This window comes from Prinia subflava, chromosome 11 (assembly GCF_021018805.1).
Source record: "Prinia subflava isolate CZ2003 ecotype Zambia chromosome 11, Cam_Psub_1.2, whole genome shotgun sequence".
Lineage (NCBI taxonomy): Eukaryota > Metazoa > Chordata > Aves > Passeriformes > Cisticolidae > Prinia > Prinia subflava.
The window spans coordinates 16,921,767-16,936,418 of record NC_086257.1 but is presented as its reverse complement, the minus strand read 5'-3'; the positions used below and the strand labels follow the sequence as shown (position 1 = coordinate 16,936,418).

General features: G+C 45.1%; 1 protein-coding gene across 2 annotated transcripts in view; it reads left to right on the top strand.

The window, feature by feature from the left end:
- The window catches only part of ABCC5 (ATP binding cassette subfamily C member 5), a 67,410-nt gene that overhangs the window by 47,222 nt on the left and 5,536 nt on the right, over nt 1-14,652 (top strand). The window contains exons 1-7 of one of the 2 annotated variants that reach the window (XM_063407908.1): nt 160-1,395; nt 7,737-7,877; nt 8,521-8,672; nt 9,112-9,228; nt 10,389-10,624; nt 12,958-13,071; nt 14,116-14,228. In XM_063407908.1, the coding sequence (XP_063263978.1) occupies nt 295-1,395; nt 7,737-7,877; nt 8,521-8,672; nt 9,112-9,228; nt 10,389-10,624; nt 12,958-13,071; nt 14,116-14,228 (1,974 nt within the window). In that variant the 5' untranslated portion in view covers nt 160-294. Of the gene's footprint in view, nt 1-159; nt 1,396-7,736; nt 7,878-8,520; nt 8,673-9,111; nt 9,229-10,388; nt 10,625-12,957; nt 13,072-14,115; nt 14,229-14,652 lie in introns of those variants that run through there. The other variant, XM_063407911.1, reaches the window with a different exon arrangement.

Genomic DNA, 14,652 nt, shown 5'->3' with positions numbered 1-14,652 from the left:
GGGGTGTTTGTCGTGGAGCTGGGGCGGGGGACGGTGAAAGCGAGGCATTGAGGCGGTGCGGTGGGGACAGGAGTCACCCGAGCGGGGCATTGTGGCCATGCCAATTGCCGTCCCCAGAGCAGGAATGCCGGGATCTGAGTGTGTGACCGGGCCAGGCACCGGGGCTGGGCTGTGGGGAGAGCAGGGAAGTTCTGCGCGGGCCGATTAAAAAGCGGGACGGAGCCGCTGGCACGCAGGGCGGCAAGCGCGGATACCCGCACCTGTGAGTGAGGGAAAGAACGACCGAAGGAGTGAATGCACAAGGAACAGCTGCTCTCCCGGGAGCGCTGCCGCTGTCCCGGGCTGTCCCAGTGCCCGCCCTCAGTCCGGCTGTGCCCGGACCGCCCTGAGGCGCCGGGGCGGGGCCGGGGGCGGGGCTGGTGCGCGCGCAGCGGGCGGGGCGGGGCGGGGCCGCCCTCGAGCGCCCCCCGGCGCCCCCGCGGCGCCCCCCGGCGGCCGCGCCCGCCGCTGCTGTCCGGGCCCGGGCCCTGCGCTCTCTCGGCCGGTCCTTTCCGCCTCCCCCTCCCCGCCCCGGCCGCTCCGGCCGCCGGGGCCTCCCTCCTCCCCGCCCGCCCATGGATTTCACATAGCAGCCGCCGCCTCCGCCGCCGCCTCCTCCTCCTCCTCCGCCGCCGCTCCATGGCGGCTCCGGCTCCGCGGCCGCCCGGCCTGTGCTGCTGCCGCAAGGGCTCCGCGGCCGGGCCGGAGGCTCCGCCGGCCCCGCCGCCGCCTCCCGAGCCGCCGCCGGACGTGGCGTCGGCGTCCAGCTCGCAGCTCTTCAGCCTGAGGCACCTGCACCTGGGGCTGGAGCTGCGGCCCGAGGCGCGGGCGCTGGCGGGCTGCCTGGTGCTGGAGCTCTGCGCGCTGCGCCCGCAGCCCCGCGCCCTGGTGCTGGACGTGCACCCGGCGCTGCGCGTCCTCTCGGCCGCTTTCCGCCGCGCCGCGGCCGGGGAAGCGCCCTGCGCCTTCGCCTTCTCGCCCGCCGAGGCCGCCGCCGCCCCGGCCCCGCCGCCCCCGCCGCCCTGCCCGCCGCCGCCGCCGCCCTGCGCGCCGCCCTGCGCCGCCAGCCCGCCCGTCACCGCCACCTTCCTCTCGGCGCCCTGCATCGCCGCCGGACCGCTGCCCCCCGCCGCCCCCCCGGGGGACCCGCCCGCCGGCCCCCCGCCCGCCGCCGCCGAGCCGCCGCCGCCGCTGCCCCTCTTCGCCCAGCCGCCCTGCACCGCCTGCCCGCTCGGCTTCAGGGTGGACCCCTTCACCGACTACGGCTCGTCCCTCACCGTCTCCCTGCCCGCCGCCCTCCAGCCGCACCAGCCCTTCCAGATCATCGTCCGCTACACCACGGCCGACGGCCCCGCCGTGAGTACCGGGCGGGGGTTGGTAACATTAGAAACCGGGTCCCGGGGCGGCTGGCAGAGCCCTCCCTTGCCGCCCGCGCCTGTCTCACATCTTTGCTCCTGCAGTGACCGTCGGGGTAGCTCCCCCGCTCCGCAGCGAAGGCGGCGGGAGGTGTCGCGCTGTCAGCCCCTCCGGTCCTGTCCCTGGCCCCATCGCCTGGCAGCGCCAGCGCGCTGGGCAGCAGCATCTGTCCCCTGCCCGCAGGGGCTCTCGGCGCTGCCAGCCCCGCGGTCCCCCGCCGCATTCCCTCCTGTCTTCCCCCATCGCGTGGACCCCAAGGTTATTCATCCCCCCCTCACTACAGTAATTTAAAAGTTTTTCGTTCTTTAAGGACGTTGTAGTTGTTGGCGAGGAGAGTGAAAATTTGTAAACTCTTGCCTCTACTCAGTCCTTCAGGATAAGTCGTGTCATACACAATGCAAAGTTTCCCTGTGGGTTTTGCCAACTGCTAACAAAATCAGGCCTTACACACCTAGGCTGGTGTTCCAATGAGCCATGGTCAGGAGCTTTGAGAAGAACAGGGGTGATTCCACATCTTCCTGCAAGTTATCTGCTGAAAAAAGGGATGAGAAATGGCCCAAAACACTCCTTTGGATGTAGCCTTGGAGGTGCTTCCGTATCTGTGGATTAGCTTTCTTCAGCAGTGAAATGCTTTGTAAATTCTGCCATTTCTTTTAAACCCTCGCTATTTAGCAGCACTTTATTCCCAGCCTTTTAGGTGCTGCTTGTCAGATCTGGTGTTTTTAGGAAGTTATGACAGTGAAAATATGAAGTTCCCTCTGGAACATCAGTTCTTTTTATTACTGTACAGTCTGTTCAGGCTGGAAATTAAACTGAGGTGATTTGCATCATGTGGTTCATGACTGTTTGCAAAAGAAATGTTTTTTATAAGAATCTTGCAACTTTGTTGCATCTATCTTGCCTTGAGGAATTGTGTCTCAGCCCTCTGATTTGGCGTTGCTGTTGCACTAGTCAAAACCAGTAAATGTGTGGATCTCCTTGACTTTTACAATGTATTTTACAAGAGCAGGAATTGAACATAAAAACTTCTTGCAAAACAACCCACAGGAAGTAAATAGTAGGCCTTTCCTTTTGATAGGAAAGTCTTGCTGATTAGAATGTGTTTACTGGATGTTTCTCTGTCTAATTTTAATGCTACATGGAAGCTCACAAAAATGATTCCATCCTTGGAATGATTTGGGTAGTCTTAATACATTGACTCACTTGGAATAGTGAGTCCCACATAAAGATTTTTATTGACAGAAGTTTCCTGTGGTCATATGGTGACTTTTAAATGTTCTTATCCTCCTCTAAAAGTGCAAAAATGAAGTAAGATTCTGGCACTTTCAAAGTTCAGATCCACTTCGATATTGTTCCTTTTCACCTCTGGAATTCCTGGCTTTACTATTTCCTTGTACAATACTCTGCCATGTAGCTCACACAGTGTTCAGATTCCGTTCATTATTTTATCCCAGGTTTATGAAGAAACCTATTTCTATTGTCCAGTCTCTGCCTTGTTTATGGTGAGAAGGCCTTAAAGCTAATTTGGCATTGCTGTGTGCTCTGTAATCGTTCTCAGTCTGGCTGAGCCACGCCTCCCAAACTACACGATAATGTGCTTTCCTCCTCTTGAACAAATTGTTTTATTTTAGGCTGGCCTGTGCTTTCCCCTGTGTTTTGCCAGCCCTGTTGCCAAAGGGGCAGTCTGTCCTGCTGAGTCTACAGAGAAATGATCTCAGTATGATTGGAATACTGATCTGGCTTTGGGAATGTGAAAACCACTGGAAGGTTCAGGGCACTGATTGATGTGATGTTCATTTAATCTCACCTTGTATTAATGTGTTTGTCTCCTTGGCCCCACATGCAGTCCTGTGTGGGTGCTGGAGGCCATTTCTTCCATTCCCTCTGTTATTGTCTTGCTCCCCATAGATCAGGGGTGAACTACCTATTCTTTATACTGTTTTTTAAAGTCTTTATTGTACCTTTACCAGTGTGTCCTGCTTCAGCTGAAATGAAGCTCCAGGAGCTCATGTCAAGATTACTGATGGTCAGTCACATCATTGGGGACATGCACTGCCCTTCCCAAGTAATACTGGAAAGCAGAAGCAGACATGCTCACTGACATAAGTCCTACCATGTTTGCTCACTCTCTATTGTAGGTTTTGGCTGGCAAAATATTTGTCCTTGAGTAGCACCTGTTGTAGCTCTTCATGTTCAGCATGCTGAACTATTTTGTTTGGATCCAAAGTGGTTTGGTGCTATTGTAGTGCTCTCTGTCATTGCTGGTTTTTGGCCCAGCACTGCACTTTAACAGGGATGAGTAACCCATGTGTGTATAAGGGTCAACTGGTTTATACTCATGTCTTGTAAATATTCTGACAGTCCCTATTCTCTGTCAGTGAGGCACAGATTTACAGTGTCAGACCTCTGTCTTCTAAAAGTTCTATTTTCTTTGGCTGTTCTAGGAATGTATTCTCCTTAGGTCAGGGTTTATTTTCTCTGGGACCTTTAGCATACTTGTGGGACCTATAAAACAGTAAATGCATGTTACAGTGCAGTGTGAATGTGTTGGCAGTAAGATCAGCAGCAGAGATAGTGTTTAAAATTGGAAACCTGTTGTCTTGATATACTTGCTTTGAGCCATCTGGATATATTATTTGACTGTCCCATTATTTCTTGTGTGGAGGAAGAAGCCAAGATCTTTGGTTGTTTGATGGACATTGAGAGACAGCTGAGAGATTAAATCTGCCTTTCACAGAGCATTCCAGCTCCCTGTGCTGTTAGGAAACCATATGCTCAGTACATCACCAGTTTCCATCAGAGGAACTGTCACAACCATTGTGTATCTCTCCTGGTGTGGGCTGAAGGCACACAGCAATCAGGTGTGTCAGGGACAGTAGTCCTGTTCTTCCTTTCCTTTGCCCTCATACCTCGATAATACTCTTGTGTGATATTTTCTTTTTTCCTTCCCTAGAGAGAAAAATCTACACCTATCTCTTGCCCATGATTCTTGTCATTCCTCTGTTTTGGCAGTGCACATCTTAACACCAGAGCTATTTTCTTTCCTTAAATGCAAATCCTCCTCTGGGTTCTGGTACAAAAAATGATTGCATTTCCTCGTCTTCAGGATTTCGCAGAAAGGACAGCCCTCTTTGCAGTGCTAGAAACTTCCCTGTAATTCCTTAGATTTGTCTTGATTCCTCAGTCCCCACAGAGTGACTTGCTGCCCAGGTGTGCCTTGCTCCTGTCACGTGCTCTGCATCTCAGGTGCTTTGTTTACTTTGTCATCAGATAGAGCAGCTTGTTTGCCTAGAACAGAAGCTGTGGCTTTGCAGCTCTTCCTGTGACCTTCATCAATAATGCATGTAGAAACATGGAGAGGTTTAAAATTAAAAGAGGCTTAGCTAATTGCCTTTGTCATTTGCCAGATTTGGGCAAAAGATTATGATCTAAGTCAATAAAAATTATACTCTTGGCAGGTGCCATGTAAAGTGTGAGCTTCTTTGCAGTATGTGGGCAGGGGAAAGCCTGGGCTGCCCAAAGCCTTTGTTCTGCAAGGAATCATGCAGCAGGTCTTTTTAATTGAAATGCACCACAGAACAGCTTTAATGTGTGAAACAGCTCTTCTGTATACATGAAAAGCTAGATAAAAATGAAGAGCATGATGATGATATCATGTGTATTTCTCAAGGGGAAGTGCAGGAGGGATTTGGATGTGGAGCAGATAATACAGCCCCAAATACTGCTCAGTCCCTGCGCTCCACCACCCGCCCCAGCAGCAGCCTGTGCCTCACACTCCTTTCTGGGATGCTGCTTATACTCCTTGTCCCCAGCCCATAGCCCTGCCTCTGTCCAGCAGCATAGCCTGGTCTATTTATATTACAGATCTATTTATATTGTTTCAGGATAACTTTCATCATTGTTCCAAGTGCGTCTGGAAAGAGAGACAGAGGCTTGCCATGTAGCTGCAGACATTAGAAAACAGGGGAAAAAAATACTTCATCCTCTGCAAATGTTTTCCCTCTTGGCTTGTGGGGCTGGTGCTTCACTTAACTTCAACCAAATGTCAAAAAAAGCAAGACCGGTTGAAAAGAAGTCCTTAATCTATGAAGTTTCTTGTAAATAAGAATCAACTCTTGGTTCCCCTTCCCTTCCTGCTTATGTTTTCCTCCTGCACTGGTCAGGGAGAGCTTCCCCTTATCTCTCCACTGTAAAGAAATCTTTCCTTCCTACTCAAGTGTTGCAACTTAGGTTTGGTGGTGCCTTATCTCTCTGTTTTCTTTGTTAGCCTCTTCTGTCTCTCAAAAAGCAAAGGAAACAATGTTTTGAAGATGAATCTCTTCAGCAGGGCTACTGATACAGATAGGAAGTCAGACTTTGTGATACAAGCACAAAGGTCAGAGGAGTGTTTTTAAAAGGCATTGGGGATCTTTGAAATTTAATTTCTGAGCCTCTTTCCTGGATTGTAAGAAAACTACTACCCTGTATTAAAATACTGCTCCTTCATTTTTTTGTAAATGTGTGTTCTGGGTGGAAGTTACTAATTACTGGTATGTGATGAGACATATACATGTCCCCAAATGCCTTCTGGAACAGCTGTCTCCAGTTCCAAAACGTGGCATTGCAGAAATGATACTCATTGCTGTGAAAAGCAGGTATTCATGAGAAATGCAGTGGAAATCTGTAGCTATGTAGGTCCCTGGGCTGTGACCCAGGGCTGTGGGCAGTGCTATGCTGAAATGCAGCACATACATGTGAACAGACAGGGCTCCTCAGAAGTCCTGCTTTAAGCTTGTTTGTGGCCCTGCAGGCTTAAAATTAAAGAGGGTGATCTTAAAACAAATTTCAAGAGATTGATTTTACTTCTAGATAAAGGTTTTTAATTTTGTAATGCCTCCTACCTAAAAAACCCCAAACATTTGCCAGCAGAAGTGTGAGACTCCACAGGAATAACTGAAAGCTGCTGACTGTGTTTCCTGTCCTCACCTTTCACTGATCCCTGGGGGTGCTGCTGCAGTGGATGATTTGGGAGAAGAGCACACTGGCATCTGAGGAAAAAGGTCTACAGGCAAGGGAAGAACATATCAGAAAGTAACCTTATAGGACAGAAGGAGAGAGGGAAAACTTTAACTCCCAAAAGTTAACTAGGAGACAGAGTTATATGTTGTTAAAACATGAGCAGACTTAGTACCCAGGCTTCTCTTCTGTGTTTCGTTGCTTTCCCTTGAGGACCAGAACTGACTAACTTGCACTAACTGCTGTTCCCTGATCTCAGATTTATTGGTTCCTTTGATTTAAGAATTCAGCAGACTCAGAAGTTTTGTTCCTTGTGTTTGACTGTTTCCAAGACTTCCAGTGGTTCCAATTTTATTGCAAATTCCACAATATTTGGTATTTTCCATCAAAGTTCAGCTCCAGAGTTCTCAGATTACAGGGAAATCCTTATTTAAAGTCGCTCCTACACTTCAAAGTTGGAGGCAGGGAGCATGTGAAAGCACACACTTTTGAAACAAAAAGACCAAAAGGCAAATAATTGGACTTTTTCTTATTATTCGTAATCTGTTCTAATTATTTGCTGAGGGTCTGACTTGTGATTTATTTGCTGTTTGGTACTGAAAATTGACGTGCTCAGTGGTGTGTTTTGTTGGCTTTTCTTTTATGACCACCCAGAATCTCCTTATCCATTCTGTAAAATGGGGCCTCCAGTGTCCTTGACCAGATGTTTCTTACATATACTGACTTTTTTACATGGTGTCAAAATGTTTGATGCTTCAGCCAGGAGGGCAGTGTCAGGGTCAGAGATAATGTTGTGTACACTGTTCAGCTTCAGGGATTTTTGGTTTGTGGATTTGGGGTTGTTTTGGACTGCTTTTTTTTCCTTTTCAGCTTATGCTACCTGACTCCTTCTATTCCTGTTTATATTGAGTTATAAACATGGAGATATCGAGAGTACTCCCTCTGAGAAGAAGGTTGTGTGGATGTTTGCTAGTGACTTGTTATTAACCAAGCAAATTGATACAACAGAAACAGTGTGTGGCTGGAATTCACTATGTTATATGTCACCACTCAGTGTTCAGACAGTAAGAAATTTTTCTGAGCATTCCCAGCAAATAAACTGGAGTAGAAAGATGTATTGTTAGAGATGGAAATGTGTCCTGTGCCAGGTGTTCATCTGGGGAGATAAACAGCTGAGGTGGTGCTTCTCCCCCACAATCCTCTTGATTTCACATTTTGTTTTTGGCAGCTCATCCTCATCATGCTGTTCCTTTCCCTCACCTCTTCTTCCTGTCGTGTTTCAATAGATCTGGTGGCTGGATCCAGAGCTGACATATGGCAATGCCAAGCCCTTTGTCTTCACACAGGGACACTCGGTGTGTAACCGCTCCTTCTTCCCCTGCTTTGACACCCCTGCAGTGAAATGCACCTACTCAGCTACTGTTAAGGTAAGGGATGGCTGTGAATGCTTCATGGAGCTCTTGGTTGCTGTTAACCTGTGAAAGGATAATTACATCATATGTTATTAGCAATTTACACCTGCTAAAATACTGTGATTCAGTGTTATGAAGAACACTGGGGTTTTTTAAGATCCAATTCTGATTCTTGCACCAGAATCAGGGTAGTGCCACAAAAGTAACTCTTGCCTGCCATGCTTGGATCTTGCCTTTGTTGTACTCAATGCTGAAAGAGTAATTGTGAAATGTAAATATAAGAATTTGGCTGGTCGCTTCCAGTAGTCATTATTGATGATAATACTCAACTGTATTGTACCATTTTTTGAAAGAAAAAACCTGAAGTCTTTTGAAATCAGCATCAAATAATGTTGCATTTTGTACAGATGAAATAATTTGATATGTGGGTGTTTTTGGGGAAGTTGGCATATAGGAGGAGTAATATCTTTGCTTGGTATGTTTACATGGATTGGACAGATTGTGGTATAAAAACCTCACAGAAATCTAACATTCTGTATTGTGTAAATGAGTGTTTTTAATGTACTTCATCAGGCATAGAAGAAAATGAGAGATTTGTGGTTCAGTCATTCAGCTGTGATTATCTGGTGAGTTGATGTATGTGATGTTGGTCTTCCAGGCTCCAGCAGGCATACAGGTGTTGATGAGTGCCACCCAAAGCTCCTACCTAGAAGAGGAAGGTGTATATCAATTTTACATGGAATATCCAGTTCCTGCCTACCTAGTGGCCCTGGTGGCTGGAGACCTCATACATGCAGACATAGGTCCAAGGTAAGATTTGCAGTGAGTTCATTCTGCATTTTATGTCTCTGTACAGTGCTTCACACTGTAAAGTAGCAAAGATGTTGAGTCATTGACAAGGGAACAGTTGGGCTCATGAGCTGTGAGCATGGAGAGAGTTTGACGTGTAGTTGGGTATAAAGAAATTCATGGCACTACACTGGCAAAGATTTGTTCCTCTTTCATCAATGTTGCCTACTGTCCCCTGAAGTCATTGCAGCTGCTTTTGCGTTGCCTTGTTGAAGGGATTTTTGTTACCTTTTGCCATGTTCCATGGAACATTAGTCTAGGAGGGCCTGGGTCTGATGGGAGGTCTCCTTGCTCTGTTACCATACATGGAAGTGTGGTAAGCAGTCAGACTATTTTTTATTTTTCTAAGAGATAATTCAGTTTGCTGAAGTATCACCTGATGTTTTCTGTTTTCTGACAGGAGCAGAGTGTGGGCAGAGCCTTGCCTGCTGCCAACAGCCATCAGCAAGCTTTCTGGCATTGTTGAACGCTGGTTGACTGCTGCAGAGAGTCTGTATGGCCCCTATATATGGGGAAGGTGAGTTTAATCAGTCTCCTGGGAATGTGCAATGGGAACAAAATAAAACTATATTGAGAAATGATCATGCTTTCTCCCTATAGCAGAGCAAACTAGCATTTCATCTGGCAGCATTGTAGTAGTTGAAAACAGACTCTGGAATTTCGTCTCCACAGGTGGCGAGGAGGACCGTGGAGGCATGGAGGTGTTTGACCTGGTTTGCAGGGCAGAACTGGAGGTTTCTAAGCAGTGGATCTTTCCTGAGGAGTGAGGGGTTTTCATACTACAGGGTTTTGTGATATAAGTCCAGCACTGGGCCAGACACCATTTAAAATGATTTATGGTTGTTTTATTTATCTAATTTATTTCTGCATTTATTGTGGCATGCTTGAGAATACAGTAAATCTCAGTACAGACTCACTGAGAGACCAAGTCCCCCAAACCAACATTAATAGTTCTTGAATAGCTTGACTATGTATTTAAAAAGAGTGGTTTTCAGAGAATACTTTCACTATTTGGATGGGAGAAAATGTTTACAAAGGTTTCCTATGTTTCTTTGCTAAAGGGAAGCAGGAAGATCACCTTGTTGACTTATAAAACATTGCTTGAAATAATCTGAGAACATGGCACAGTGCCAGTGCTGATCACTGGTAAAGAAATTTAGAAAACAAAACAAATATTACTGTTGTGTTCTGAAGCAGACAGATTGAAGTTATTTTGCTGACACTGCATATATGGTAAATCCATTCATTGACAGCTTCCTAGTCTCTGTGTTTCCTGGTAGCCTCTGGGGACTCAACACCATGTTACATTGCTGTTTATAGTGTAAACAGTTTTTGTGGCTCCCAGATACACAGCTTATGAGGAGTTTGTGTGTGTGAAAGGAGCACAATGCTTCTGGGATGTGCTGCATCTGCTGCACATCAAAAGACTCTCAAGTCTTTACATCCAAACATAAGCAGGTCCTTGGCCAACAAAATGAATTGTAAATGTCTGATCAGAAGAATTAGGCACCACTGGTCTAGAAAGTTTCTTCCTGAAGTCACAAGAAGGTCTTAGAAGAGCCTCCTCTAAAGCAAGAAAACTGTTCCTATGTCTTCTGAAAGAAGAAAATGTTACTGTGTGTCTTCTAGATGCAATTTACTCATCTTCTTTCTTCTTTCTTCTCTCCCTGATTTTAGATATGACATTGTTTTTCTTCCTCCATCCTTCCCTATTGTTGCCATGGAAAACCCATGCCTGACCTTCATCATCTCTTCCATTCTGGAGAGCGATGAGTTCTTGATCATTGACGTCATTCACGAAGTTGCCCACAGCTGGTTTGGGAACGCGGTCACCAACGCCACGTGGGAGGAGATGTGGCTGAGCGAGGGCCTGGCCACCTACGCGCAGCGCCGGATCACCACCGAGACCTACGGTACGGCTGCAGAGACTTCTCCTTGTGCTCCTGCTTACCTTCACTCAGAGCTGCCTGCTTGGGGTATTGGAAAGCTCAGAAGTCTGTAGGGAGCTGGTTTGCAGTTAGGTTTTGTTTTATTTCTGGGACACACACCCACACACAGCCCCAAACTTTGTGTTGAACTTCTTGCATACTTAGAGTTTGGCATTGTCTTGACTTTAGTGGGCTCAACACCTGATATGGTACCAGGGGCTTTGAGTGAGGTGTGTTAGCACAATGCTGTGGGGACTTGGAACTACTGTTGGGTACCAGGCAGGTGCTGATATGTCAGTGCAGAATGAGCAGAGGATGCTTCAGAGAAAGATGTAAGAAATCTTATCACAATTACATTTTGAAATAACTGTCCTCTGAACAAGTATCCTTTTAATTCTGATCAAGTAGTAGCTACCTACTGTTAAAATGGCAGTAGCACTAAAAAAAAATGTACAGATTTATGTAGCTGTTTATGTGCTGGAGGCTTCCTGGAGGATTGTGAGCCCTGCCTTTGCTTGTGTCAGTGAATTTCACAGGTCAGTTTTATGGTGCTGTCTTTAGAATATATAAGTAGTAAATTATTCCTCTTGCTTTTAAGTTTAATTGGCTTGTTATTGAAGTGAATAATGGGAATGTCTGCTTTTCTAGTTTGTCCTGTTACATTCTTAAAAGCCAATTCCATGTGTTTTCTCAAGCATCCATTGTAAGGAGTCTTAGAAAAGTTCCTAGAAATCTTGGCAGCAAAAAAAGTTCAGAAGAAAGCATTTGTTTTTATTCATGTATATTGTTTATGGACATGAAGCGATGACAAGTTTAGGCAAAGAAGTGCTCTGAGCATCTGTGGAAATGTTACAATGCATATTATGTATCTTTGAATAAGGAAGCTTGAAAGCTTCCTTGAAAGCTGTTTTGAGTAATTCTCAGTGGGTAGTACTGTCCTAAGTCATATTATACATGGCAGTAATGTGAGTAGGTCAGCAGATAGCAGCCTGTTCATCATCTTAGTCTGTTCCAGCCAACATAGAACAAAATCCTTGCTGATTTTGGTCCGGTCTCTAGAACTAGTTGTTTCAAGAAGCATTTGCTGGGAAACTAAATCGTCTTTCCCAGTGCAATTCTTTAGTAAGCTCTTTCTCAGTTCTATTTTGTTTCCAAGACAAACTTCTGATCGAAATCTTACCATTTCTGACGTAATTTCTGGAGCATCTTCTATTGGTAGTAAACAGACATCTTTGCAATGATACCGTGTAGGGAAATTTGACTCCACTGACTACATCTCCTCTTGGATCTTGCTTAATTCTCCTCTCTGTAGCTTGAAGTAATTGCCCTTAACACTAGTTATCCTAGATTTTGCTTTCCTCTGTGAAGCAAGTCCACTTCTTTCTCTGCTCATACAGGTTCTCCTGTTTTCCAGATATATCCTGGTTCTTAATTTACATTTGGCTATGTAGGATTCAGGTGTTATATCAAGACTCTGAGCTATCTATGTAACTATCTATGTATCTATGTAACTCTATCTTCAGGTGAAAAACTCAGCAAGGAAGGCTGAAATGTTAATAGTTACGGATGTTAAATATCTTCTGAATCTGAATATCCATTTTCTGCAGCTTCTAATGTCTGCAAGGGCATAGGAAAGATCTCTTGACTTAGCAGTGTAATACAGCTAGTTTGGTTTGAAAGCGTGGAATGCTGTACATTGCAGTTAGGGAGGAGTAGCTTACCCAGTCACAACTGTAAAAAGTCCTAATGAGAGGAAGGTGAAATACTTAGGGCAAAAAACTTAGGTAGGATGATAAATAAAGCTTTAAAAATATACACAGGATCTGTAATACAATAACCAAAACCAATACTTTTCTCTTTCCACTCAAGGTGACATTTGTTTAGTAATATCCATGGCACTGAGTATGGAATTATGTCTATTATTCTACCAATGACAGTATGTTTTTGTAGCACTTGATTGCTGCCTGAAAGTTACCTGTACAATACTTTTTTCAGTGCTGTTCTCCTTACCTTGCAAGAACTGATGAGATGGTGTCAAGGATGTAAACTTTAGCATAGTTTTCGTGCTGTTTTGTTTTTCAGTGAAGCCTGATGCATGATCAGAGTGAGAAAATACACTGGATTAGGCTCTGACTTCCATTACTAATTACAAAGATGTTCTGCACTCAAGTTTCTCTGCCATTACATTACTGTGATTCTGTCTCACTGTGCTGTGTTTTGCACCTGCAGCAGCTTTTACTTGGTCCCTGTGCCAGTCCTGCATAGATCAGGTTTTGCTGATCATTTTCCCACAACTAACACTTTACTTTCTGGGGTAGGTGCTGCTTTCACATGTTTGGAGACTGCATTCCGCCTCGATGCTCTCCACAGACAGATGAAGCTCCTTGGAGAAGATAACCCGGTCAGCAAGCTTCAGGTTAAACTGGAGCCAGGTATTGCTTTTGGCTGAGGCTGCTCTCCACAAAATTACACACCTCTCTATATCCATGATGGAATATTGACAAAAAGTGACTAATATTTACATATTCTTTTTGGGAAAAAAAAAGAAGAAATAAATACTGGTTTGTAAACCAGTCTAAAAATAAGTAAGGACGTGTTTGCTTTCAAGCTTTTTTCAAGGTTGGAAAACTCATCTTTATAGACATTGTTCTGTGTAAGAACAGACTTACTGAGTAAAAAGAAGGTGAAAAACTGCCTTGAAAGCTATGTGGGTTTGAAATTCTGGATATGTAAAATAAAGTATTTTAAAATGGAAATATTTGGAAACATATTATAAAATCCTCTGCTACTGAAATTTCCTCTCTTTATGTGTTCATGTAAGAGCTATGTATATATGTATTTAGCATGCAGATAAACAGGTACTTGCTCTAAGTTGAGCTGTGCAGAGGCTGTTTGGTTATTCCCTGAGCCAGATGCAAGACTGCACTCCAGATTCACGTATCTCCTTCACTGATGAGTCTCTAGTTCTGTGGTCACAGTTGGGTGGGTGAAGCAGTCTTCTATCTAGATGATATTTAAAACAACCTAAAATGCAAGTGGAGATAATACTGGAGTCAAATGGAATGGAAAAGCATGTGCTGGAAGCCTCAAAAAAGGAGCAAGTGGTGAATACCTTATATTGATATCTTTGAAAATTTGTGGTATGGTGATTCCCAGAACCTGGCATTGAAAAAAATAAAAAGGATTTGTTTTCAAGTTCCAGATCTGTTTGCAGAGACCTCTAGTTTGAAGTGAGTTATTCCACTGGGAATTACTACTTACTTTACAATGGTTGATTTTTAAAAAAATATTTTTCAGGCTGTGTCTTTGGACTGCATCTATTTAATTTATTGCAGTAACTTAAATGTACTGACAACAAGTTTAGTATTTTTTAAGGCACTGTCTCACCTTGGTGACTCTAAGGGGTCTGTATAACTTAGAAGGGCTGGAAATCACTCTCCTTATTAGTTTCTTATCATGTTGTCTTCTCTGTTCAGGTGTAAATCCCAGTAATTTAATGAACCTCTTCACCTATGAGAAAGGCTACTGCTTTGTTTACTACTTGTCCCAGCTCTGTGGTGACCCCAGACACTTTGACTCCTTCCTAAGAGTGAGTGTAAAAATGTGTTGTCTTTAGATGTAGAGCTGATTTTTTGCTTTTGTTGTTTGGGTTTTTTTCCCCAGATTCTTTCACTGGGGCTAATTGTTGAGGGTGAAGTCGAATACAAGTGTGTCAGATATGGAGGAATGTTGTGGGCCTGTCTGTCAACCTACATGAATCTTTCTACAAGATTTCTGAGATTCTGAGCTTATGAGATACTAGTTACAGAGTAGCAGTATATTTTTTGTTATCTCTTGTTCTGTGCTCTAAGTAATTAGAAAGCTGTTCCAGCACAGATTGCCTGTGACTGGAAAGATGTGACTTGATTCACTACCAAGAAGTGTTAACTTGGGTTTTTTTAACCAGGGTGACAAATGGTATGGGTTATTGTATTGGGGCAGGTCGATGCCTGGAAGCACAATTGCAAAACCTA